Raw genomic sequence first — 24209 nt, 5'->3', positions numbered from 1 at the left:
ACATGACTGACAGAGGAAAAGGAAAGCTATTAACTGCCTCTTAAACCAAAAGCAACTAAATTTTATTTGGAAGTTGTGTATGTGAGAGAGAGAAAATCCTCATGCAGCTCACTCATCTACTTAATCAATTTTTTAAAGTTAATTCCATAAATGAATAGAAAATCATGTAAATTTTAATTCCATATGATTTTAACATTTTTATGTGTCAGGCATTGCTCCAAGGGTTCTTACACTTATAGATTCATTTAATCCTGAGAATAATCAATGAACTGGGCACTACTGCCATCTCCATTTTAGAGAAAAAGGAACCAAGACACAGAACTAAGTGATTTGCTGAATGTCACACAGTTAATAACTGGTAATCTGTATCTGAACATAAGCAGCAGGCCTCTGGAATCCACACCCTCAACCATTACATTAGATTGACTTCCTCATATGATGGAGTCTTTTGAAAGGGGACAAAGGTACAGAGGACAGAAAAAAGAGAAAAAGAGAGCAGAAAGCTATGGAAACAATGCTGATGTCTGCTAAAGCCTAAGAGACAAATATCTAACTCATTTACCAATATTGTTCTCTAATATGAATAAAATATTTTCGTTTAAACAATGGGCAAGTATTGCAAAAAACCTACCAGAGAAAGTATTCTCATCATTCCATAAAACTTGAAATACAAGACATTCTTAAGCTTTCTTTTCCTCATTTTCATCAGGGAATGTGTGATTGTTTCCAAATCTAGCTTAAAAAAAAGATACCTTAGAATTTTGTCACCACCTTGTGGTCTTTTGCAGTAGTGCTACTAAAAACTTCAAAAGAATTTGGGCTGGGGTCCAGTAAAAACACCAATGTTAATCTTAGTGCTATTTTGCCTGCTTTCAATAATTTTGGTCACCTTTGATGGACTCCTGTATTTATCTACATTATTTTTTAGGTGTGGTGACCAAAATGAGGCACAATCCAGTCTATTATTGAAATACCAGACCAAGGTTGGCCATGCCCAAAACCCTTCTAAGGACAGCAGCTATCCTACCAAGCCCCTACTAAGGGGAAGTCTGTGTGACTTTTCACAGTTATAACCTAGTCAAGACAATTCCTCAATTCCTTGTACTGAACTTATTTTGAGTTTCCCTATGTAGTCCAGTAGTGCATTAAGTGAAAACTGTTTGTTTGTTTGTTTGTTTCAGACAGGGTCTCACTCTCTTGCACAGGCTGGGGTGCAATGGCGCAATCATGGCTCACTGTGGCCTGGACTTCCTGGGCTCAAGTGATTCTTCCACCTCAGGCTCCCAAGTAGCTGGGATCACAGGCAGGTGCCATCATGCCTGGCTGATTTTTTTTCTTTTTTAGAGACAGGGGTCTCACTACATTGCCCAAGCTGGTCTCAAACTCCTGGGCGCAACTGATCCTCCCACAAAGTGCTGGGATTACAGGCATGAGCTACTGTGCCCGGCCAAATCAGTATTCTCAAATTAGTAACTATCCTATTTCCTCACCTCAAAGCTGATTTTCCCTCTTAAGGGTGTTTCCCTTCCCCTCCTTAGGGAGGGAAGAGGGACAGGCTGGCACAGGGATAATAAGTGCAGGTTCCAGGAGAACACCTCAGGGTAAAGGTGGGACTGAGTCCTTCAAGCACCTGTCTACTTCCTGGCAGCTCCCTGGAGTTGGCAACTGGGAGCCCAACTTAAACTCCAGGTAGAACTTACATGCAACTATGTTGCCCATTTTCCTGTTTTGCTTATGGTCAAAATAATCCATGAAAAACCCTTACATTACTTATTCAGGTGTAGCATATACAGTTTTGGCCAACCAATCCCAAATCCCATGCTGTCAATTCCTCTCAGTCTCCACTCAGTTTTCTCTATGACCCTATACTATTTCTTCTATTTTTTTCCCCCCTCTGTTGTTCTTAGCCTATAAGAACACTAAGGCGGTATGCTCCATCCCATCCCATCCCATCCACTGATGTTTGAAGATCTGCAGAGCAGTTCTTTGGTTGACCCAATACCTCAGAAGCTACTGGCATTTAATGGCTGAGGGCCAGACATACCAAAAATCATTCAGTGTGTAAGACACTGTCTTAAGACAAGCTGTGCTGCAAAATAGTTAGGAAAACCACTACTGTTCCAGTGCCTGGCCTCCTGCATTATGTATAACTCTTCCTTATAAATGGTCAGTAAAACCCATAAAATTATACACTATTTCACAGACTCATAGGATAGACTACATACTTAGACAAAGTGGAAAAAAGGCCAATGCAGTCCCCTGTCCTATTTAATAATATATAATTTCCTTTCTTTTACCTACATGAGTTGGTTAATTTTGAGTAACTGAAATGAATATATGAGATTCTACTGTATCTGTTCCCTACACTTTTTAAAACACATTGTTCTGTATCTTGTTTTTTGATTTAATAATTCTTTGAGACTGCTCTACATTCACGAAAAGAAATCTACCTCATTGTTTTTAATGCCTGTAGCATATTTCATTTTAGGGAGATATCCTAGAATTTACTTAACCAGTCTTAGTGGAAGAATTTTAAGCCAAAGAGTAAAGTGATGATATACATTTTGAAAAGATTATGTGGCTATATGGTAGGAAATGGCTTAAAGGTCTAACAGTTTATGTGAGGATCCCAGTGACAGAACATCACCACAGTATTATTGATAAGCAATGACTTATTTTTACTGTTGATCTCTAATAATTCCCCAGCAGGGTAAAATCTTTTAAAAAAAAAAAAAAAGGTATAAAATAGAGACAAAGTCTCGCTATGTTATCAAGGGTAGCCTTTAACTCCTGGGCTCAATCAATCCTCCTGCCTTAGCCTCCCAAAGTTTTGGGATTACAAGTGTGAGCCACCATGCCCAGCCAGGGGTAAAATCTTAATGGAAGGAAGAAAGGATGGGAGGGAATGAGGCAGTGAGGAAAGAATTTTGATGTACTGCAATTTATCTTTCTCTTTACAGTTAGTATTATTTGCATCCTATTTAAAAAGTCTTCTTATACCAAAGTTATGAAGATATTCTCATATATTATCTTCTAGGAACTTCATTGTTTTGCCACTCACATTTAAAACCACAACCCGCCTGGAACTTTTTTCTTTGTTTGTTTTGTTTTTTGAGATAGAGTTTTGCTCCTGTTGTCCAGGCTGGAGTGCAATGGCACGATCTCGGCTCACCGCAACCTCCGCCTCCTGGGTTCAAGGGATTATCCTGCCTTAGCCTCCTGGGTAGCTTGGATTATAGGTATGCACCACCACGCCCAGCTAATTTCATATTTTTTGTAGAGACTAGGTTTCTCCATGTTGGTCAGGATGGTCTCAAACTCCCAACTTCAGGTGATCCGCCCACCTCAGACTCCCAAAATTCTGGAATTACAGGCATGAGCCACCGTGCCAGGCCTTTTTTCTTTTCTTTTTTTTTTTTTTTAATAGTGTGATGTTGGATCAAGCTTTGGTTTGATTTTTATTTTGTATCTTTTTTCTTTCCTTTTAAAAATAATAATATCTGATTGTCTCTATACCATATACTGAAAAAAATTTAATTATTTCCCTTCTTCTCTTTAGGGTCAATTTTGTCATACATCAAGTATCCAGATACATGTGACTGTTTCAGCACTCTCTATTCTAGTCTTTTGATCAGTTTTTCTGTTCTTCCATTAATATTACACTTTCTTAATAATTACAGTGTCATGTTGTCTTTTTTTTTTTTTTTTTTAAATAAAATAAAATAAAAAGGCTAGAAGCAATCCTCCCACCTTGGCCTACTAAAGTGCTGTGATTACAGGTGCGAGCCACCATCCCCAGCCATATTAAGTCTTGATATCCAATATGGCTAGCTTTCCCATTGTTCAAGATTGTCTGGGATATTCTAGGTCTTTTGCATTTCCAGATACATTTTAGAATCAACTAGTCAAGTTCTCAAAAAAAAAGGAAAAAAACTTACTGGATTTTGAGTTGGGACTGCATTGACTCGGTGAATCAATTTGGTAAGAAGTGAAATCTTTACAATGATGAGACTTCTAATCAACAAAATATGGTATATACTTCTAATTACTCAGAACTTCTTTACCTTCTCACAATAACATTGTATGGTTTTCTGCATTAATATTATGCATATATCATGTTACATTATTTAATGTTTATGATGCTTTTGAAAATAGTATCCCTTTTCAAAATTTATTTTGCTTATTCCTACAATATTGGAAAATAATTGATTTTTGTATACTGGCCTTTAATCTGGCAATAATTTAGTAATTTTTTGCATCTACATTCATGAGGAATATTGGTCTATACTTTTTTTTTTGTATTCTTTATCTAGTTTTAGAAGAAAAGGTCGGGTGCGGTGGCTCACACCTGTAATCCTAGCACTTCGGGAGGCTGAGGCAGGTGGATCACCTGAGGTCAGGAATTGGAGACCAACCTAACCAACATGGTGAAACCCCGTCTCTACTAAAAATACAAAAATTAGCCGGGCATGGTGGTGTACGCCTGTAGTCCCAGCTACCTGGGAGGCTGAGGCAGGAGAATCACTTGAACCCAGAAGGCAGAGGTTGCAGTGAACTGAGATCGTGTCATTGCACTCCAGCCTGGGCAACAGGGTGAGACTCCATCTCAGAAAAGAAAAAAAAAAAAAAAAGTAATTCCTAGCTTCCATACAATGAATTGGAAGGACAAAACCACATTATCTCAATTGATGCAATAAAAGTATTTAAAATTCATCATCCTTTCATGATAAAAATACTCAACAAACTAGGAATAGAAGGAAACTGCCTCAAAACAATAAAAGCCAGATATAAAAAACCCACAGCTAACATCATATCCAATGATAAAAAAACAGAAAGCTTTTCTACTAAGATCAGGAATAAAACAATGATACTCACTTCACACTTTTTTTTTTTTTTTTTTTTTTTGAGTGGAGTCTCACTCTATTGCTCACGCTGGAGTCCAGGAGCACCATCTTGGCTCACTGCAACCTCTGCCTCCCGGGATCAAGTGATTCTCATGCCTCAGTCTCCAGAGTAGCTAGGATTACTGACACACACCATCATGCCTGGCTAATTTTTGTATTTTTAGTAGAGACGGGGTTTTGCCATGTTGGCCAGGTTGGTTTAGAACCTTATGTAATCTGCCTGCTGCAGCCTCCCAAAGTGCTGGGATTACAAGCGTGAGCCACCAAGCCCGGCCTCACTTTAGCCACTTCTATGTATTAACATAGTGTTAGAAGTTCTGGCCAGAGCAATTAGGCAAGGAAAAGAAATAAAAGACATCCAAATTGGAAAGAAAGAAGTAAAATTACCTCTATTCACAGATGACATGATCTTATACGTAGAAAACCCTAAAGATTATACACACATGCACACAGACACACAACCCCATGAGAACTGAAAAAACAAATCCAGTAAAGTTGCAGGGTAAAAACACAAATATCAGTTGGTTTCTATACAATAGCAATGAACAATCTGAGAAGGAAATTCAAAACAATTCCATCTGTAATTGCATCAAAAAGAATAAAATACTTAATGGGAATAAACTTAAGGAAGTAAAAGACTTGTACAATGAAAATTACAAATTGCTTAAAGAAATAAAGGAAGACACAAATAAAAGGAAATATATCCCATGTTCATGAATTGGAAAAGTTAATATTATTACAATGGCAATACTACCCAAAGCAATCTACAGATTCAATGAAATCCCTTTCAAAAATCCCAATAATGTTTTTATGTAAGTAGAAAAATCCATCCTAAAATTCATATGGAATCCCAAGGGACCCTGAATAGCCAAAATAATCTTGGAAAAAAAAGAACAAAGCTGTAAGATTCACACGTCTTCATTTCAAAACTTATTACAAAGCTACAGTAATCAAAAACAGTGTGATACTGGCATAAAGATAGACACGCAGACCAGTGGAATAGAACAGAAAGCCCAGAGATAAACCTTCACATATATGATCAAATGATTTTCAACAAAGGTGCAAAAATCATTCGCTAGGGAAAAGACAGTCTTTTCAACAACTGGTGTTGGGAAAAGTGTACATCCACATGCAAAAGAATGAAGTTGGACCCTTACCTTATATCATATACAAAAACTAATTCAAAATGGGTCAAAGACCTAAACATAAGAGCGAAAACTACAAAACTCTTGGAGGAAAATATAGGGCAAAAGCTTCATGATAATGGATTAGGCAATGATTTCTTGGATATGACCCCAAAAGCACAGGCAACAAAAGAAAAAATACCTAAGTCAGACTTTGTCAAAATTGAAAAACTTTTGTGCATCAAAAGATAATATTCAAAAGACAGTATCAGTGAGTGAAAATGCAACCCAGAGTGGGAGAAAATACCTGCAAACAGTATACCCGATAAGAGATTAATATCCAGAATATGTAAAAAGCTCAAAAATGGTGGCTCATGCCTATAATCCCAGCACTTTGGGAGGCCGAGGCAGGCAGATCACAAGGTCAGGAGATCGAGACCATCCTGGCCAACATGGTGAAACCCCACCTCTACCAAAAATACAAAAATTAGCTGGGTGTGGTGGCGCGTGCCTGTAGTCCCAGCTACTCAGAGGCTGAGGCAGGAGAATCGCTTGAACCTGGGAGGCGGAGATTGCAGTGAGCCAAGATAGCATCACTGCACTCCAGCCTGGCAACAGAGCGAGATTCCATCTAAAAAAAAAAAGAAAGAAGAAAAAAAAGATCCAATTTTTAAAATGGGCAAAGAACTTGAACAGATATTTCTCCAAGGAAGAATACAGATGACCAATAAGCACATGACATGATGCTCAACATCGTTCATCATTAGGACAATACAAATCCAAACCACAATCAGATATCATTTCACATCCACTAGGATGGCTATTATTTAAAAAAAAAAAAAAAATTCCAGCAACAGAAAATAACAGTGTTGGTAAGGATGTAGACAAACTAGAACACTTATGCATTGCTGGTGGTATGTAAAGTGGTGCAGCCACCGTAGAAAACAGTATGGCAGTTCCTAAAAAACTAAACAGAATTACCGTAAGATCTAGCAATTCCACTTTTGAATATATATCCCAAAAAACTGAAAGCAGGCCCTTGAACAGATATTTGTGCACCAATGCAGCATTGCTTACAGCAGCCAAAAGACAGAAACAACCAAAAGGTCCACTGATGAATGAATGGACAAACAAAATGTGGCGCATATATATATATATATATATATATATATATATATATATATATATATATATATGCTGAAATAATAAGGCTTAAAAAATTAAATTCTCATATATGCTAAAAAATGGATGAACTGTGAAGACACTATGCTAAGTGAAATAAGCCAGACACAAAAGAACAAATATTGTATGATTCCACTTGTATAAGGTACCTAGAAAAGCCAAATTCATAAAGAAAGAATTGTAGTTACTAGAGGCTGGAGGGTGTGTAGAATGGGTAGTTACCACTTAATGGATACAGAGTGTCAGTTTGAAATAACGAAAAAATTCTGGAGATGGATAGTGGTGACAGTTGCACAACAATGTCAATGTACTTAATGCCACTGAACTGTACACTTTAAAATGGTTAAAATAGTAAATGTTATGTTACATATATTTTACTACAGTAAAAAAAACTGAATCAGAATGGCACATACTCATACTTTTTTTCTCCAGTGGATTATTTGCATCAAGTAATAAAGATGAGAATAATTGCTTTGGCCATGTCTCAACGCATAGGTTCCCCTCAGATCAGTAGTTCCTAGGAGGCCAGAGCCAACTGACTTTCCTAGAAGTGCCAAAGGCATCTCTGTCTCACCCATTACCTCAACAATTGGTTGTCACTGAGGACAGTCAACTGAGTACAACTATCACAAAACCCCAGCCAGGTTCAGTAAAGGTCCACAGCTCACCACAGAGTATAAACTTTATCCCAGACCCCAAAGTAACAGGAAAGCAGGAAGATGCTGAAGGAGTTTGGGAACTTTCATAAGTTTCCATGTAAAAATCCAATATAGGTATAATTCAAGTTATATACAACAGTGGTTCTCAAATTTCAGCATATATCAGAATCATCTGAAGTGCTGTTAAAATACAGGGTGCCGCCCAACTCTATTCCTCAAGAGTATCTCTTTCTGGAATTTATGTAGGTCTGGGATGGGGCCCAAGATTCTGCGCTTCCAACAAGTTCCCAGGTCATGCTGGAAACTGCTGGCCCAGGGTCCACACTTAGCGAACCACTGCACAGAGTCCTCAGAAACAATCCCCCCATACCTATCTGACCCCAAAGAGGATCAAACGGGAGCAAGGAGAAATGTATGTGAATATATTAACAATGATAATTCAGTATCCACAAATTATTTAAGATGCAGAAAAATATTTTCCATTGTCGTCTTTTTCTCTTTCCGTGGGCTGGTTTGGAAACTTTAGGAAAAAACTTTTTCTGTGGCCAAAAGCCTTACTAGAGTCTTTAAGGTCTATGGTTCTATGAAAGAGCAACACACAGCAAGCAATTGAGAAGGGAGAGCCATAGCTGCATCCGAGCCAGGGCGAGGGTAGCACTGCCAGGGAGAAGGAGCACAAGGCAGCTTCTCATAGGCTACAGACATCTGCTTCAAAACCAAAGAATTTCAGTGACACAACAACAGAAACGCAGGAATCATTACAAAATACAACACAAACTGTGATGTCTCACCTAAACATTTCATGTCTAAACAGAATTACATGTCTAAAACAGAGTCTGGGTGGAGTCTTGGATCCTATCAAAGCTTATAGGTATTATTTTTTTTAAACAGTTTGCCCTGAAGCTTTCACAGGAAATTCTCATTGAATATTCTGCAGGGGGTGGGTGAATGTCAAAGGGAAAAAAAAATCTTATTACCTGATACTGGGCTGTCTAGCATGTATTTACAATGTTGAAATAAGCAAGCCTAAATTTTCCATGTTCATATCCTAAAACTGCCACCATAAAATAAATCATCATAAAAATATGTTTAGTGTCTAAGAAAGGAAAAGAGGTAGCAGTGTAAAATTAATTAAACAAGATGATAACCATATTTTCCTAGGCATATTGCCCAAGGATATAGTTGGGTTGTACCTTCTGCCTATGACAAGAATCACAAATTCAAATATCTACAAGGGCCAAGCCAGTGACATAAATAATTGAAGCAATCGAGATTTTAAAAAATTCAAATGCCAGAAATAGAATTAAGCACTATTTTTAATCATGTAATACAACACAAGCAGTTATGATATCAGAGATTATAAATTTGAAATTAAAAAAATATATAAGTTAAAACCACAGGAACACAGGCCGGACATGGTGGTTCCCACCTGTAGTCCCAGTACTTTGGGAGGCTGAGGGGGGCAGATCACCTGAGCTCAGGAGTTCGAGACCAGCCTGGGCAACATGGCGAAACCCCGTATCAAAGAACAAAAACAAAACAAACACCACCAAAAAATAACAGGCACAGGCTGGGCACAGTGGTTCACACCTGTAATCCTAGCACTTTGGAAGGTCAAGGTGGGCAGATTGCTTGAGCCCAAAAGTTAAAGACCAGCCTGGACAACATGGCAAAACCCCATTTCTACAAAAAATTAGCTGGGCATGGTGGTGCATGCCTGTAGTCCCAGATACTAGGGAGGCTGAGGTAGGAGGATGGCTTGAGCCGGGAGGCAGAGGTTGCAGTGAGCCAAAGTCACCCCACTACATTCCAGCCTGGGCAACAGAGGAGAGATCCTATCTCAAAAACAAAACAAAAACCCCAGAAACAATTAATTACTAAATTTTTGTTGTAGGTCATAACACCACTGACCTAAAACCCAAAACTTGACACCTTTTCCCCTATACCAAAGTATCAGTGTGAGCTCCGATTATCTAGAATTGCATGTAACATGTAATACAGAATTCAGCCCTGAATCCTTGAACTAAGAGAAGAAAAAAACAACTCAAACACAGGCACTTTTTCAAACAAAGATGAAATTTTTTACAAAGTGATTATTGAATTTAGGGTAATTACTCCAAAGGTGTGTGTAGGATTCTGCTGCTCCAGTGTTACCATATTTAGTTTTCCATACACCTGCAGCTATCCATTCACATTGTTATTAACTGAGAAATGCTAGTTCATTTTCATAAAGTGTAAAATCAGAGAAGTTACCTTGGAATTCAGTCTTAAATTTCATTCATTTTGAGAATGAAGTAAGGTGCTAATTTTCATTTCTGGAAACCAACTTCAGCACATCAAAGTGACCCAGATTATTCCTTAACATAAAAAGTCATTTTTGCCAAAACACATTTATCTACTAGAAATGAGAGAACCGAATCACATAAATGGGGCATTCTTTATGAATGCCCCTGTAAATAAATATTTGCAGAATTTAGATGGGTAGTAACGTCAACCAAAAATGCCAAATCTTGGAGCCATTCTTCACAGGTAAACTGAGGCAATGTTTTTCCCTTATATAATATGTACAGGTTGATTTAACAGTTCAAAAAGTATTTTCAGCTCTAACCTACACATAGGAGACTAGCATGTTGTACATATCATTAAATCTGCAAAGTCCTGAACCACCTGAATTTCAAGTATCAGTATCCACTTCATTGTGATAGTTACTAATAACTATATTGGTTGTATTTTTAATCTTTCGGCTTAAAATTACTCCTAGTACAATGTATATTAAACAGACTAAATTCATGTCTATTTCCAGCCGGGCGTGGTGGCTCACACCTGTAATCCCAGCTTTGGGAGGCCGAGGTGGGCAGATTACCTGAGGTCAGGAATTCAAGACCAGCCTGGCCAACATGGTGAAACCCTGTCCCTACTAAAAATACAAAAGTTAGCCTGGCATGGTGGTGGGCGCCTGTAATCCTAGCTACTCAGGAGGCTGAGGCATGAGACTCACATGAACCCGGGAGGCAGAGGTTGCATGAGCCAAGATCACTGCACTCTAGCCTAGGCAACAGAGCAAGACTTCATCTCGAAACAAAAAAAAATAGTTAATTAATTCATGTCTATTTCCTTTCAGTACTCTGTCACTAAGATCTCCAATATTAATCCCTACTACTTACTATTTCAGGAGCATTATCTATACATAATCAAGCTGATAAATTTTTACCCATTTTCATTAAATTTTGGCTTTTTTTATACAAATGAGTTCTTTGATATGGACCCTTCCATGGGCAATAAATATAAAAGTTTTTCAACGGATTAAAATTTTCAGATACCACACATATTGCTGTGTGGTATTATCTATATGTTTTCCTTAGCTTAAATTGAAAATACCATAAATGATTTTTTTTTATTTTTTATAGAGATGGGGTTTCACTTTGTTGCCCAGGCTGATCTCAAACGCTTGGGCTCAGAATCCTCCTACACTGGCCCCGCAAAATGCTCAGATTACATGCATGAACCACTGCACCTGCACCCAGCCTCCATAAATAATTTAAATTTGTAATGTAACTTGTCTTTTAAATTCTCAGCCATGTATTCAATATGCTATGAAACAGTGTTCCAATAATATTTACATTATTTATATATGTTTCTTTCTGTTTGACAAACATAATTTCTTCTCTTTAAAAAAAAGGCACTGCTCTAGGAACTTATCATCTATATAAGGTATTGACACCCAGGACATTTTTTTTTAACCAAAAGCTATATATCATAATGATATCCCTTATTCGATTCCCATTAAAAAAACAAACCACTTTATCTTTTCTGTATACTAGTTACGGCATTTATTATGTATTGCTGATTTTTATTTTTATGACTTATTTTTTTTTTTATTTTGAGAGAGGGTCTCCCTCTGTTACCTAGATTAGAGTGCAGTGGTGCCATCACAGCCCACTGTAGCCTCGACCTCCTGGGATCAAGCCATCCTCCCACCTCAGCTTCCCCAGTAGCTGGGATTACAGGCACACACCACCATGCCCAGGTAATTTTTTTGCATTTTTTTGTAGAGGCAGGGGGGTCTCTCTATGTTGCCCAGGCTTATCTCAAACTCCTGGACTTAAGTGATCCACCTACCCTGGACTCCCAAAGTGCTGGGATTACAGGAGTGAGCCACTGTGCCTGACTTATAGCTGATTTTTAGGTGGCATCTTAATTTGTTGGTTTTAAAATGGCATCTTTGTTTATATATTAAAACACAGGAATATTCATTACTTGCATATACACACACAAAATGCCCCCTTACCTCTTAAGAATGAAAAGACCTTTTTATTTTCCTACTTTTGGGAGAAAAAAAAGGACCCAAAAATCTTTTTTTCTGAAAGCTACAGTGGAAAAAGAGTAGCCCAAGTACAAAGGATGTCTACTAGCACTTGGTCCACACACTCAGGTGGCATGAGGAAATGGTGGGGAGCACATGCCTGTCTACTCCCTAGCTCCAGCCTACTGCAGCCATGTGCTAATGTTGTCTCAGCATTCCCAGAGCTTCCAAGCCTTTAAACACTGGAAATGCAGGTAGGGGTGTGTGTGTGTGTGTATGTATGTGTGTGTGTGTGTGTGTGTGTGTAAATGCAGGTAGGGGTGTGTGTGTGTGTGTGTGTGTGTGTGTGTGTATCTGTGCCTGCTTTATTTTAAAGTGTTGGCAGCTGATTCAAACACATATGAAATACCATGAGAGCCAAAAAAATGATCCACAGTCCATCAGTCCGAAACATCTTCCCTCCCACTCCCCTCAACACTCATCATGAGATTTAAGTCCTATTAACATCCATCTGTATTCTTAGGAAAACTAGTAAAGCAAACAGCAAAATCTTATCAAAAGACCTCCCATCTTTAGCTGGGTCTTTTTGTAGGGGTGAGGGGACTGGGTCTTGCTCTGTCACCCAGGCTGAAGTACAATGGTGCAATCATGGCTCACTGCAGCCTCGATATCCCAGGCTCAAGAGATCCTCCCACCTCAGCCTCCCAGGTAGCTAAGACTACAGGTGTGGGCCACCACGCCCAGCTAGGTTTTGTAGTTTTTGTAGAGGGGAGTTTCGCCATGTTACCCAGTCTGGTCTCGAACTCCGGAGCGCAAGCAATCCGCAGTAGGCTGCCTCAGCTTCCCAGAGTGCTGGGATTACATGTGTGAGCCACTGCACGTGGCCTAGCTGGGTCTTAACAGCCTCTACCAACCTTGGTTAACTGCCCAGAGCACCCAGTTACTTCTAAAAAGTCCTAGTTTTTCTGGTTTTGTTTTTGTTTTCTTAATAGCCTCTACCTTCTAACTTTTTGTCATCCAAACTGTCCTTGTTCCAATAAAACAGAGATAACCAAGAGTTAAGCTTTTCTAAACTTTGTAAAGGAAATAATAATAATAATAAACAAGAAAATTCTGGGATGAGAAATTCTTATTCTGTTTCTGTAGCTGGTTTGTGTCATAACTCTTAAATACATAGCACATATTCTGTCTGAGAAGAAATTAGAAATGCCACCCTTCCCTAGGACAAGTAAAAAACTTACAGAACAAAAATGCTTAAGCAACTACCTCATTTAAAATAAAGAAATCACCCGTAATCCCAGCATTTTGGGAGGCCAAGGTGGGAGGATCACTTGAGCCCAGGAGTTTGAGAGTAGCTTGGGCAACAAAGCAAGACCCCAACTCTTCTAAAAAAAAAATAAAATAAGGACCGGGCACGGTGGCTCATGCCTGTAATCTCAGCACTTTGGGAGGCTGAGGCGGGCAGATCACTTGGGGTCAGGAGTTTGAGACCAGCCTGGCCAACATGGTGAAACCCTGTCTCTACTAAAAATACAAAAATTAGCTGGGCGTGATGATGAACATCTGTAGTCCCAGCTACTTGGGAGGCTGAGGCAGAATAATCACTTGAACACCGGAGGCAGAGGTTGCACTGAGCCAAGATTGCGCCATTGCACTCCAGCCTGGGTAAAAGAGCAAGACTCCATCTCAAAAATAAATAAAAATAATAAATAATAAAATAAAGTAAAATTAGCTGAACCTGTAGTCCAAGCCACTCGGGAGGCTGTGGTAGGAAGATTGCTTTGAGCCCAGGACTTAGAGGCTGCAGTAAGCCATGATTGCACCAAGGCATTCCAGCCTGGGAAACAGAGTGATATTCTCTCTCTTTAAAAAAAAAAAAAAAAAAAAAAAGACACTCTACTGCTTCAACGGCTAAAGAAACCAACAAGATGGCCGGGCGCGGTGGCTCACGCCTGTAATCCCAGCACTTTGGGAGGCCGAGGCGGGCGGATCACAAGGTCAGGAGATCGAGACCACAGTGAAACCCCGTCTCTACTAAAAATACAAAAAATTAGCCGGGCGCGGTGGCGGGCGCCTGTAATCCCAGCTACTCAGGAGGCTGAGGCAGGAGAATGGCGTGAACCCAGGAGGCGGAGCTTGCAGTGAGCCGAGATCGCGCCACTGCATTCCAGCCTGGGCAACAGCGTGAGACTCCGTCTCAAAAAAAAAAAAAAAAAAAGAAACCAACAAGACTACTACTCTACTGCAAACTAGCAATATATGCAGTGAGATAAAGCATAGTAACACTTTGGTTAAGTGATTATAAAATATTACTTAGAGGTACCCAAATTTTGGATCCAATGATGTTGATGTTTATACAATTCACAGTATTCGTAATGATAAGGCATTTGCAGATGGCAAAAGGGTAAATAACATTTCTATACTGCTGAGTAAACAGAATTTGGTGCCATGAAACTAACAGAAGAGAAAATCTTTTAAAGCGAAGCAGTTTTGAAGAAATGGGACGCATATAGGTTTATTTCTGGGCTCTCTGTTCTGTTCCACTGGTTTTTGTGCCTGTTTTCATACACTTACCATGCTTTCTTGATTACTATAACCTTTAAATGAAGTTTGAAGTCGGGAAGTAGAGTGCCAACAGCTTTGTTTCTCAAGATTGCTTAGGTTACTGAAGTTGCTTAAAGTTACACTCAAATTCTATGATTGTTTTCTATTACTGTGAAAAATGCCACTGAAATATTGATACAGATCACATTGAATCTACAGATAACTTTGGATAATATGGTACTTTGACAATATTAGTTATCCTAACGGAGTATGTTTCCATTTATTTGTGTCTACTTCGATTTCTGTCATCAGTATTTTATTTAGTGTATAGATTTTTATCTCATTAAATTTATTTTGATTAAATTTCCTGTTTAAAGAAAATGGGATGCATATTTGTTAGGATAAAGGCCAAGCTGCTACAACGGAGGTTCCAAAATAAGATGGCTTAAATAAGATCAAAGTTTCCTTCTTTCTCAATTAACTATCTAGACATAGGCTAGCAACTTTGTTCTGTGGTGCTGTCTATGCCTCCCAGTTCTTTCTGTCTTGTTGCTTGATCCCCCGTCTACATGGTTGAAGCCGGCACACTACACATGTGTGCCTTCCACCCCATGTGAAGGGAGAGCATTCCTAGTCCATCTAAAGCATGCATTCTCAACAAGGTCAGCATCATCCCCGATGGGAAAAAAGATGGTTCCTGGGGGGTATAGAGGTAAAAACATTTTGGTCTTTTTATGGATAAAGCACAGATATATACATAAGGGCATATGCAGGTATATAGTATATTTATGGCATTAAAATTTCAAGGGAGCTATTAGGGAATAAAAGTCGAAAAAGGCTCCTTATGGGAGTGATAATGAAAAAACAATTAAGAAACTGTTTTAAAGGCAAGTACCAGAAGGTGCACACATTACTTCTGCTCCCAAGAACTTAAGTCACACAAATAAACCTAGCTGCAAGGAAGCCAGAAACAGATTCTCAAGTTAGGTGTCCATTTGCCCAGATTAAATTCAGCTTCTCCCCCATAAAAGCCTCTTCAGAGGTTTGCTTAAGTGCTCCCATGACACGACAGAGCAAGTAAGCCAAGAGACCATGATGAAATCAGCAGTGTCTCTTATGACCAATCCTTGGAATGCACACATTGCCATTTCTACCATTGTATATATCAGTGTACAGACCAATCCCCACACAACATGGGAGAAGACTACACAATGGTGCGAATACCAGGAGGTTAAATCTGGGCATAATCTAAGAGACTGACTTTTTATTTGAAAGTATAATGAGAAGTTCCCATATCTGTATAAACGGAAAAACATTCTGGTTAAATTCTGGTTGTCCTCCAAGCCCCTGATGAAATGTTTTAACTTCCCAGCCAGAATTCACTGCTTCTTCTTTTCTGATTCTACGTCACACTATTTCCACCTTTGGTACTGTACCTACCATGTTGTATAATCCTTCACTATGGACATGACTGCATCTCCAGTGAGAACACAGGGCTGAGGCTTACTGACTTTCATGCTCTCCAAGCTTGGTGTAGTGTAAATTGCAAAACTATTGCCAGTCGCTGTCAATGTTTATTGGAAGGGAACCCAGTCTGGGACCAAAGTAAGAAGCTTTCTAAATTATTATCTATTTTGCGGGGAGGTGGGAATAGTTAATAGGTACAAAACAAAAATAAAAAATAATGAATAAGACCTACTATTTGATAGCACAATAGGGTGACTATAGTCAATAACAACTTAATTGTATATTTTTAAATAATTTGAATGTAATTGGTTTGTAACTCAAAGGATAAATGCTTGAGAGAATGGACACTGCTATTCTCCATGATGTACTCATTTCACTTCTTGCGTGCCTGTATCAAAACACCTCATGTACCCCATAAATATATATGGCTACTCTGTACCCACAAACATTTTTGAAAATAAAATGTAAAAACAGATCATCTATTTCAGTCATCAATGATTTGCCACGTGAACCTAAACAATTTGCTTAAAACAAGCAAGCAACCTAGCAAACGAAACAAACCCAGAACACAAATTTGTTCATTTCAATGATATATATAATTTCCCTGTCAACCAGAATTTTTGCATAGATAATTTTAGATGGGAAAGCAAATTAAAATCTATACTTTTCTAGATGAGTATTGCAGGGGAAAATGTGTGTTTCAATGGAAAACTTTTAAACTTTATTTATATCACCCTCTTCCAGCTTAGCTGATTCTAGCCTTTCATTGTTGTTGAATGATTTTACCTTTCTAGTTTCTACTGAGATAGCAAAGCAAAATAACACTGTCTCTAGGCATGTAAATTCTGTCTGGCGGAGGTTCAACCGATGTCCCTCCTCCACTATGTAAGAAGCCATTGCTGCCTTCATTTGTGGGTCACTTCAATATTCCTCATCTATAAATGTATCTGTTTTTTAGATTCTCCCTTTGAACTGGTTGTAACATCTTACTGGTTCCTTCATTTAATTAATGAGTTAAATAAAATAAAATACATAAGTTAGATAAATCCTTTTACAACATACATATAACAAGGAATAGGTAACTATGAAAGGGAAACCTGCTAGACTCAGAAAAAATGGGAGATGTAGGCTTCTCAAGCTCTTTAGTCCAAAGACCTACATATTTAAAAAGTATTGAGACTTCAAAGAACTTTTGTTTATATAGGTATAACTATCAATATTTATCATCTTAAGAAAAACAGAAATTTAAAATTACTAGTCCATTTAAAAATAAAAAACTCATTTTTATGAAAAATAACTATATTTTTTTAAGAAACAGTGATAAAAGTGGCACTGTTTTACATGTCTGCCTTTGGTCTATTGCAATATCCTATTACCTCTGGAAAACTCCACTGTATACCCATGAGAAAAAGCCAAATATCATATTAGTATTATTATGAAATGGGTCTCAGGAGCCCCAGTCCACAGTTTGAAAACAGCTCATCTAGTCATGGTTTACCCATACAAAATGTTTGGATACACCCTTTCCCAGTGCCTCGCTCCCATCCTGTGGCAGCCAGGTGACCATCTCATTCCACAGCAGGAGAGTCTTTGGCCTCCAAGTTTACCAGTAGAGGGCATGAACAAGGCATGAGGCAGAAGAAGGGTAAGTGAAAGTCTATTTATTAACTGTGGGGCCCTATCCTCCTGTGCAGAGAGTTCACAGGGCACTCCTGAGACTACTATGCTTTGAAAGTCTTACTTGCAAGCTTGGCCCATGGCTGGTGTCTAGGAACTTTGATTTCAGGAAGGTTCTCACCATTCCCTAACTGATAAGAGTGGCTCACTGTACCTAAATAGTGTAAAAATGTAAGAATAGTGGTTTATGCTGAGCACCTGATTTCCTTCTGGGAGTCTGGAATTTTGGTAAACGCTAGGCAGAGGGTGCCTATATAACCTGCACCCAGTTACAACCTTGGGCACTAAGTCTAAGGAGTTTCCCTGGCAGACAACATTTCACATGTATGGTTACAACCATTCAGCACATCCCGTGGAATGACAGAGGACTGGGGAGCTTGTGCCTGGTTTCTTCCAGACTTCACTCCATGCACCTTTTTCCCTTTGCCAATTTTGTTTTGTAACCTTTCACTGTAACGAGCCATAGCTGTCAGTATGATTATATGCTGAGTCTTGTATGTCCTCCTAGTGAATCACTGAACCTGAGGGTGGCCTTGGGGACGCTCAACACATTCCCCCTCCCTGGCCCTACTCCCAGGATTACAGCCTATGCTGCACAGGGCTGGAAGCTTCTCCCTGAATAAACTGAAAAGCCAAAGAGGAATAAAGACTCCAAAAGGCAGAAACAATGAAGGAAACAAAAGAAAACTCCAAAAACAAAACTTGGAATTAATATCTTTAAAAAGATATGAAAATATATGAGACTCATAAAAGCAGGACGCTTTGAAAAGAAGCAATCAGAGAACAGGAAACAGCTCTACAAAATTAAAAATATGATCAAAATGAAATACTGAATGGAAGGGTTAGAAGAGCTGAAAAAAATCACCTAGAGAAAGTGAAAAAAAAAACAAAAAGAGAGAAATGAAAAATAGTAGAGAGATGATAAGAAAATTAAAGGATCAATTCAGGTAGTCTAAAATCCAACTAAAGAAAAAGAGAACAGAATAAATGCAAAGGAATAAATTAGTAAAGCAAATTTCATCAAACTAGGGGGAAAAGGGAGGGAGGTCCTCAGGTTAAAATGGCCCACCAAGTGCAGAGCACAAGAAATGAAAAACGAATCACACCAGGAATACAAAATCATAAACTTTCAGAAAACCAGAGAGACTATACTAAAAAGCTTTTGGAAAGGGAAAACAACCCATATAAAAAGAAACAGGAAACTTAATTATATCAGATTTCTTTACAGCAACACTAACAGCAGACACACTAGAATTAAACCTTTAAAATTCTGAGGAAAAACTTAGACTTTAAAATCAGCCAAACTGTAATTCAAACACAAAGGTAGAATAAAGACATCTTTAAGACATGCAAGGACTTACAAAATTTATCTTTTCTTAGAAAGAAAGTGGACTAAGTGTTTCAGCAAAATGAGGAAACCAGATTCATGATCTAGATAACAGAGTGTCCAAATCAGGAGAAAGGTAAAGGAAAGTCCCAGGACTAATAGCTATGCAAACCTATACAACTTTCTCTTCTAGGTCTTCTATTCAGAGTTCATTTTGACTATCACATTTTTAATTTCATAGAGCTCTTTCTTGTTCTCTTATGGTTTCTTTTCATAGCAACCTGTTCTTATTTCATAGGTGCAATCTCTTTTCTTATCTCTTTAAAGATATTAATCTTTAGGTTTGTTACAAACTTAGAACCAGACCAGATTAGAGTATGAAGAATGGAAACTATAGGAAGGAAGTTTAAGGAAAAAATGGCACTGATAAATCCTTACATTTGTTGGCCCATTTGATGGCATTGCAGCATTTGGAAAAAATTAACCATGGGATGAAAGAAAATTAGGTAAATTAGTTTATCATTTGACTCAAAGGCTAGTCATGTTTACCTGGTCATAATAATATAAAACCTAACTACTAATTTAACAAAAAATTATAACAGAATCTAAATTGGGAGGATGGAAGAAGGATATAGAATAGAGAACAAAGAGTTAAATCCTCACTTTATCAACTCTTAATTTATAAAAAAGTAAGTAATACCTAAATTATTTAAGTCAAGAAGTGGTTATAGAGTATACTTTTTCAGAAAGACAGGTAAATACTAGAAGAAAAAGTTAAAGGATTTGAAACTGTTTGCCTTCAAGGAGAGAAACAGAGTAAGAAGAAATTTACAAGTGTCTCATATTTTTGTGGTAAATCTTCAAGAACTGCTTTATTTGTTCAATTATGTACATGTATTATTTTGATTTTAAAGTAAAAATTTTAAAAATATTTAATTATTTAGACTAGAAGGTTTTACAACACCTTACCTCATGCTTAAGTACTCTAAGTGATTCCTTTTTCACACAAGAGTGTTGTACTCAATACCCCAACCACAAAGAAAACTCTTCATCTCTTCAAGGTCCATCTTTTCTCTTTTCTTTTTTGAGACAGAGACTCACTCTGTCACCCAGGCTGGCGTGCACCAGGCGCAATCTCAGCTCACTGCAACCTCTGCCTCTCCAGTTCAAGCGATTCTCCTGCCTCAGCCTCCCGAGTAGCTGAGTAGCTGGAATACAGGCAGGCACTACCACGCCCGGCTAATTTTTGTATTTTTAGTAGAGACGGGGTTTCACCATGTTGGCCAGGCTGGTCTTGAACTCCTGACCTCAGGTGATCTGCCTACCTAGGCCTCCCAAAGTGTTGAGATTACAGGCATTAGCCACCACCGCACAGGCCATCCTCTTTTCTTTTATTCTCTTTGATAATTAAAAAAAAAAAAAAAAAAAAAAAAAAAACCTTTCATTGAGGATGTTCTCTGTGTATTGATAAGAAAAGATCGCTCAGGGCCGGGCGCGGTGGCTCACGCCTGTAATCCCAGCACTTTGGGAGGCCGAGGCGGGCGGATCACAAGGTCAGGAGATCGAGACCACGGTGAAACCCCGTCTCTACTAAAAATACAAAAAAAATTAGCCGGGCGCGGTTGTGGGCGCCTGTAGTCCCAGCTACTCGGGAGGCTGAGGCAGGAGAATGGCGTGAACCCGGGAGGCGGAGCTTGCAGTGAGCCGAGATCGCGCCACTGCACTCCAGCCTGGGCGACAGAGCAAGACTCCGTCTCAAAAAAAAAAAATAAAATAAAATAAAATAAAAAATAAAAGAAAAGAAAAGATCGCTCAGATACATTTTCAAGTGGCAAAAGCAATGGAAGAAAACTGCAAATACATATAAGAAGGGGAACTGTAAACCTGTTTTCACTTTTATATGTATAAAATATCCTGGGAGGTAAAGTAATAAACTAATAATAATGATTACCCAGGGCGTGCAAATTGTCAGAATGAGAATTGAGAAGACGAGAAACAGGAGAAAGATGGAGACTTTATATTGTATACCTTTTTAAACTTTTTAATTTTTAACCCTGTGAAATTATAGTCTACCCAAATAATTTTTATTAAAAAAATTTAAGTCATTTTTTATCTTGGTTCAAAATTAAAATATTTTCCAAAACTATTTTCAGAAACTTGGGAAATAATGAAAATAAAATGATACTCCAAAGATCCCACCTGCCCAAAAGCTGGGGAAACAAGATACTTTACTTATTCAAGCTGTGAATTCTGCTACCCAAGTAAACCTTGGTATAGATCTCAAACTGTAGATTTTTGCACATGTAAGTCAGAAGTGAGGGGACTGAAGCTTCATACCAAAACCACAGCTCCTACATGAATGCAGTAAGGAAAATGTTGAGGCCTTGGAGAGAGGTGGGGGAAAAAAACCTTTTAGTAATGGCACATCACTGAGAGAGAACAGAAAGACTCAAGTTATCAAAACTTTTTAATTGAACGCCATTTTAAAAAATCACAGCATTTAATGTTAGTGGTTATAATGTTCAAAATTACTAAAGCATTTTATCACCACATCCATTTCTTGAAGGAGAAAATGTCATAATATTAATAGTTTCTGCTGGTGCTGACATTTCAATGGAGAAAAAAATAAAATTTTAATACAACCTGTAAGCCATCCCATCCACCCACATACACCCAGAATTGCACATTTGATACTATTAGCACCATTCCAAATTTAGAACCCAGGCATGTGGTTGTGGATGAAAGTAAACCTAAGCAAATTCGGGAAAAAATAATCCTTCAAAATTGATGACCGAAAACAAAATAAGAAAGCTTAAAATTTATTATTTAGGAAACAGAAGTGTAAATGTACATTCAAATGTTTACCCTGAAATGGAAAATTATTTTGTATAAGATATAGCAATACCATACAATTTACCAAATCATAAGGCATTTTTTTAAACGAGCAATCCCCAACAAATTCCTTAAACCATTCTATTCTCTTAAATCAGCACTAAGTAAGTTTTCCTTGCCACCAAAAAACATCCCCAGAGGCAAAAGGTATGGAAGTACTACATTTCGTAGCTCCCCTTCCTCGAATACACAAAATTAACTACAAAGACACTAAGAATCCGGACCTAAATCCTTTAAGCATATGTAAAAGATTTACAGAAAGGCTACAGTGGGGGTGCTTTTTGGTTTTACAAGACAATTCACAATAACACTGGCAATTGTAAAAGGGCGCATTTAAAGTACTTAAGCTTTCCCTAATTGCTGAATAAAATAGGGCAGCATTTCTATTTCCCAACATCCTACTAAGAATAATTACAGTATTCTACAATCCCTCCATCTGCCTTCATTTTTTAAAAAATCCATAATCTTCCAATCCTCAGAATTCTGGCCGCAGAGGATAAGTTACAGCACCTCTTTCTCAAGCCAGCAATCCCTTTTCCTAGTCCTTATGGGGTAAGAAATAGGCACTCCTTTCCCACTCAGACCAACCCAGGGGCCTGGGAAAGGGCAAAGCAAGCTGAAACAATGTCACCAGAACTTGGACCTAGAAACCAGAGCCAAGAAGGATGACATAACACTAGAGCGTTCTGCTTCTGCAAAATGTCTATCATTCTCTCCACTCTCCGCTCTCCGCAGCTCACACAAACGCCACAAAGATAGGGAGAAGGCAGTACAGCACTAGTATTCATTTGTATCAAGAAAGAGCAATTCACTTCATTACTCCGAGCGTCCGTTGCAGCCTGCTCCATCCAGAGGACCGGAGGCAGACTCAGGCAAGAAAGATGAAAAGAAAGAGCTGATGCTGCTATGAAGTGACCCCCCAGATGGGGACGTGAGCAGTGTCCCTCGTGACTCTTGGAACATCCAAATCGCTGCAATAAACAGCCGGGCCAGCAGGACAGCCTCTCCCACGCTGGGGACAGCCCGGAGCCCGCAGCCCAGTGGCTGATTATCCTTCGACTAAATGGATGGGGGCCGGGGGGGGGGGGCGTTATTTACTCCCTTCCAAAATCTGGAACCTGGGGTGTAGTTGTGGGTGAAAGAACGCCTAAGCAAAGTGGAAAAAAAAAAAAATCCCTCAAAACTGATGATTCAAAACACAGAGCGTGGCTACTTTATTCTTTTGTACTATGAGAAATTTCTTTTTCTTTTTCTTTTTTAGGACCACTGCAGCGGGATCTTGCAGTAGGGGAGAGAGAGTGGATTAACTCTCTGAGAAATTTCTCTCATGAAGAAATCTATTACCATACAATAAGAAGCTTAAGACTTATTATTTAGGGGGGTAAAGAGGTCAATGCTGCGTTCATATGACTACTCTGACATCAAAAACTATTTTTGGATGAGATAGAGCATATTATGCAATTCTACAATGTATTTTTTTTTTTTTTACAAGAGTAATCTTTAAAAAGAACTGGAGCTGGTCCAAGTGATTTCACCGACACAGAAGCCACGTTGCGCCCCCCTCAGTCCACCGCTCCCAGATATCCTGCAGTGTGAGGGATCATTCAAGAACCGCCGTCTCCCTAGACCCGCGTGCACAGCGCGGCGCGTCCACTGAGCCGGTGCAGACTCGCAGGAGGCGCTGCCACTGCGAGGCCGAGACAAGTGTACGCGAAAGCGCCGGCCCGGCCAGGCGTTCTGCCGCTATTCGCTGACCGAATGGCACACCCGCCCATGCAACTTAGCGCTAAAGACGGGCAGCCTGGGGAATCATATTCACGGGGGAAATCCAGACCTCGTTACCGCGAAGCGGGGACGCCAATGTGGGGCGCCCTGCCGGTACGCCCCTTCCTGCCCACCCACTGCCAACTGCCCCAGAGCACGGGCGAGGGCGGGGGATATAGGGCAAAGGCAGCGCTCACCGCTTCAGCGGGTCCAAAACCTGCGGTGCCCCGGCAGTCGCGGAAACCAGGCTCCGCGCGGCGGCCTGGGCTGCAGCCGGGGTGGTATTCCCGGCAGGAACGCCGTCCCGGGGCATCGCCGACTGCGCGCGCTGCTCTCTACGCGCCTCACACGCCTTGCACGCCGCCG

At 39.2% G+C, this 24209-nt stretch overlaps 1 protein-coding gene across 4 annotated transcripts in view; it reads right to left on the bottom strand.

The window, feature by feature from the left end:
• The window catches only part of LOC105465244 (zinc finger protein 638), a 156555-nt gene extending 132390 nt beyond the window's left edge, over positions 1-24165 (bottom strand). For 3 of the 4 annotated variants that reach the window (XM_011713533.2, XM_011713535.2, XM_011713534.2), the window contains exon 1: positions 24041-24163. In XM_011713533.2, the coding sequence (XP_011711835.2) occupies positions 24041-24156 (116 nt within the window). In that variant the 5' untranslated portion in view covers positions 24157-24163. Of the gene's footprint in view, positions 1-24040 lie in introns of all 4 variants that reach the window. The other variant, XM_011713536.2, reaches the window with a different exon arrangement.
• Positions 24166-24209: the final 44 nt, after the last annotated feature.

Source organism: Macaca nemestrina, chromosome 13 (genome assembly GCF_043159975.1).
Source record: "Macaca nemestrina isolate mMacNem1 chromosome 13, mMacNem.hap1, whole genome shotgun sequence".
NCBI classification, from domain to species: Eukaryota; Metazoa; Chordata; class Mammalia; order Primates; family Cercopithecidae; genus Macaca; species Macaca nemestrina.
The sequence above is the reverse complement of the archived record's forward strand: the minus strand, read 5'-3'. Positions and strand labels throughout refer to the sequence as shown.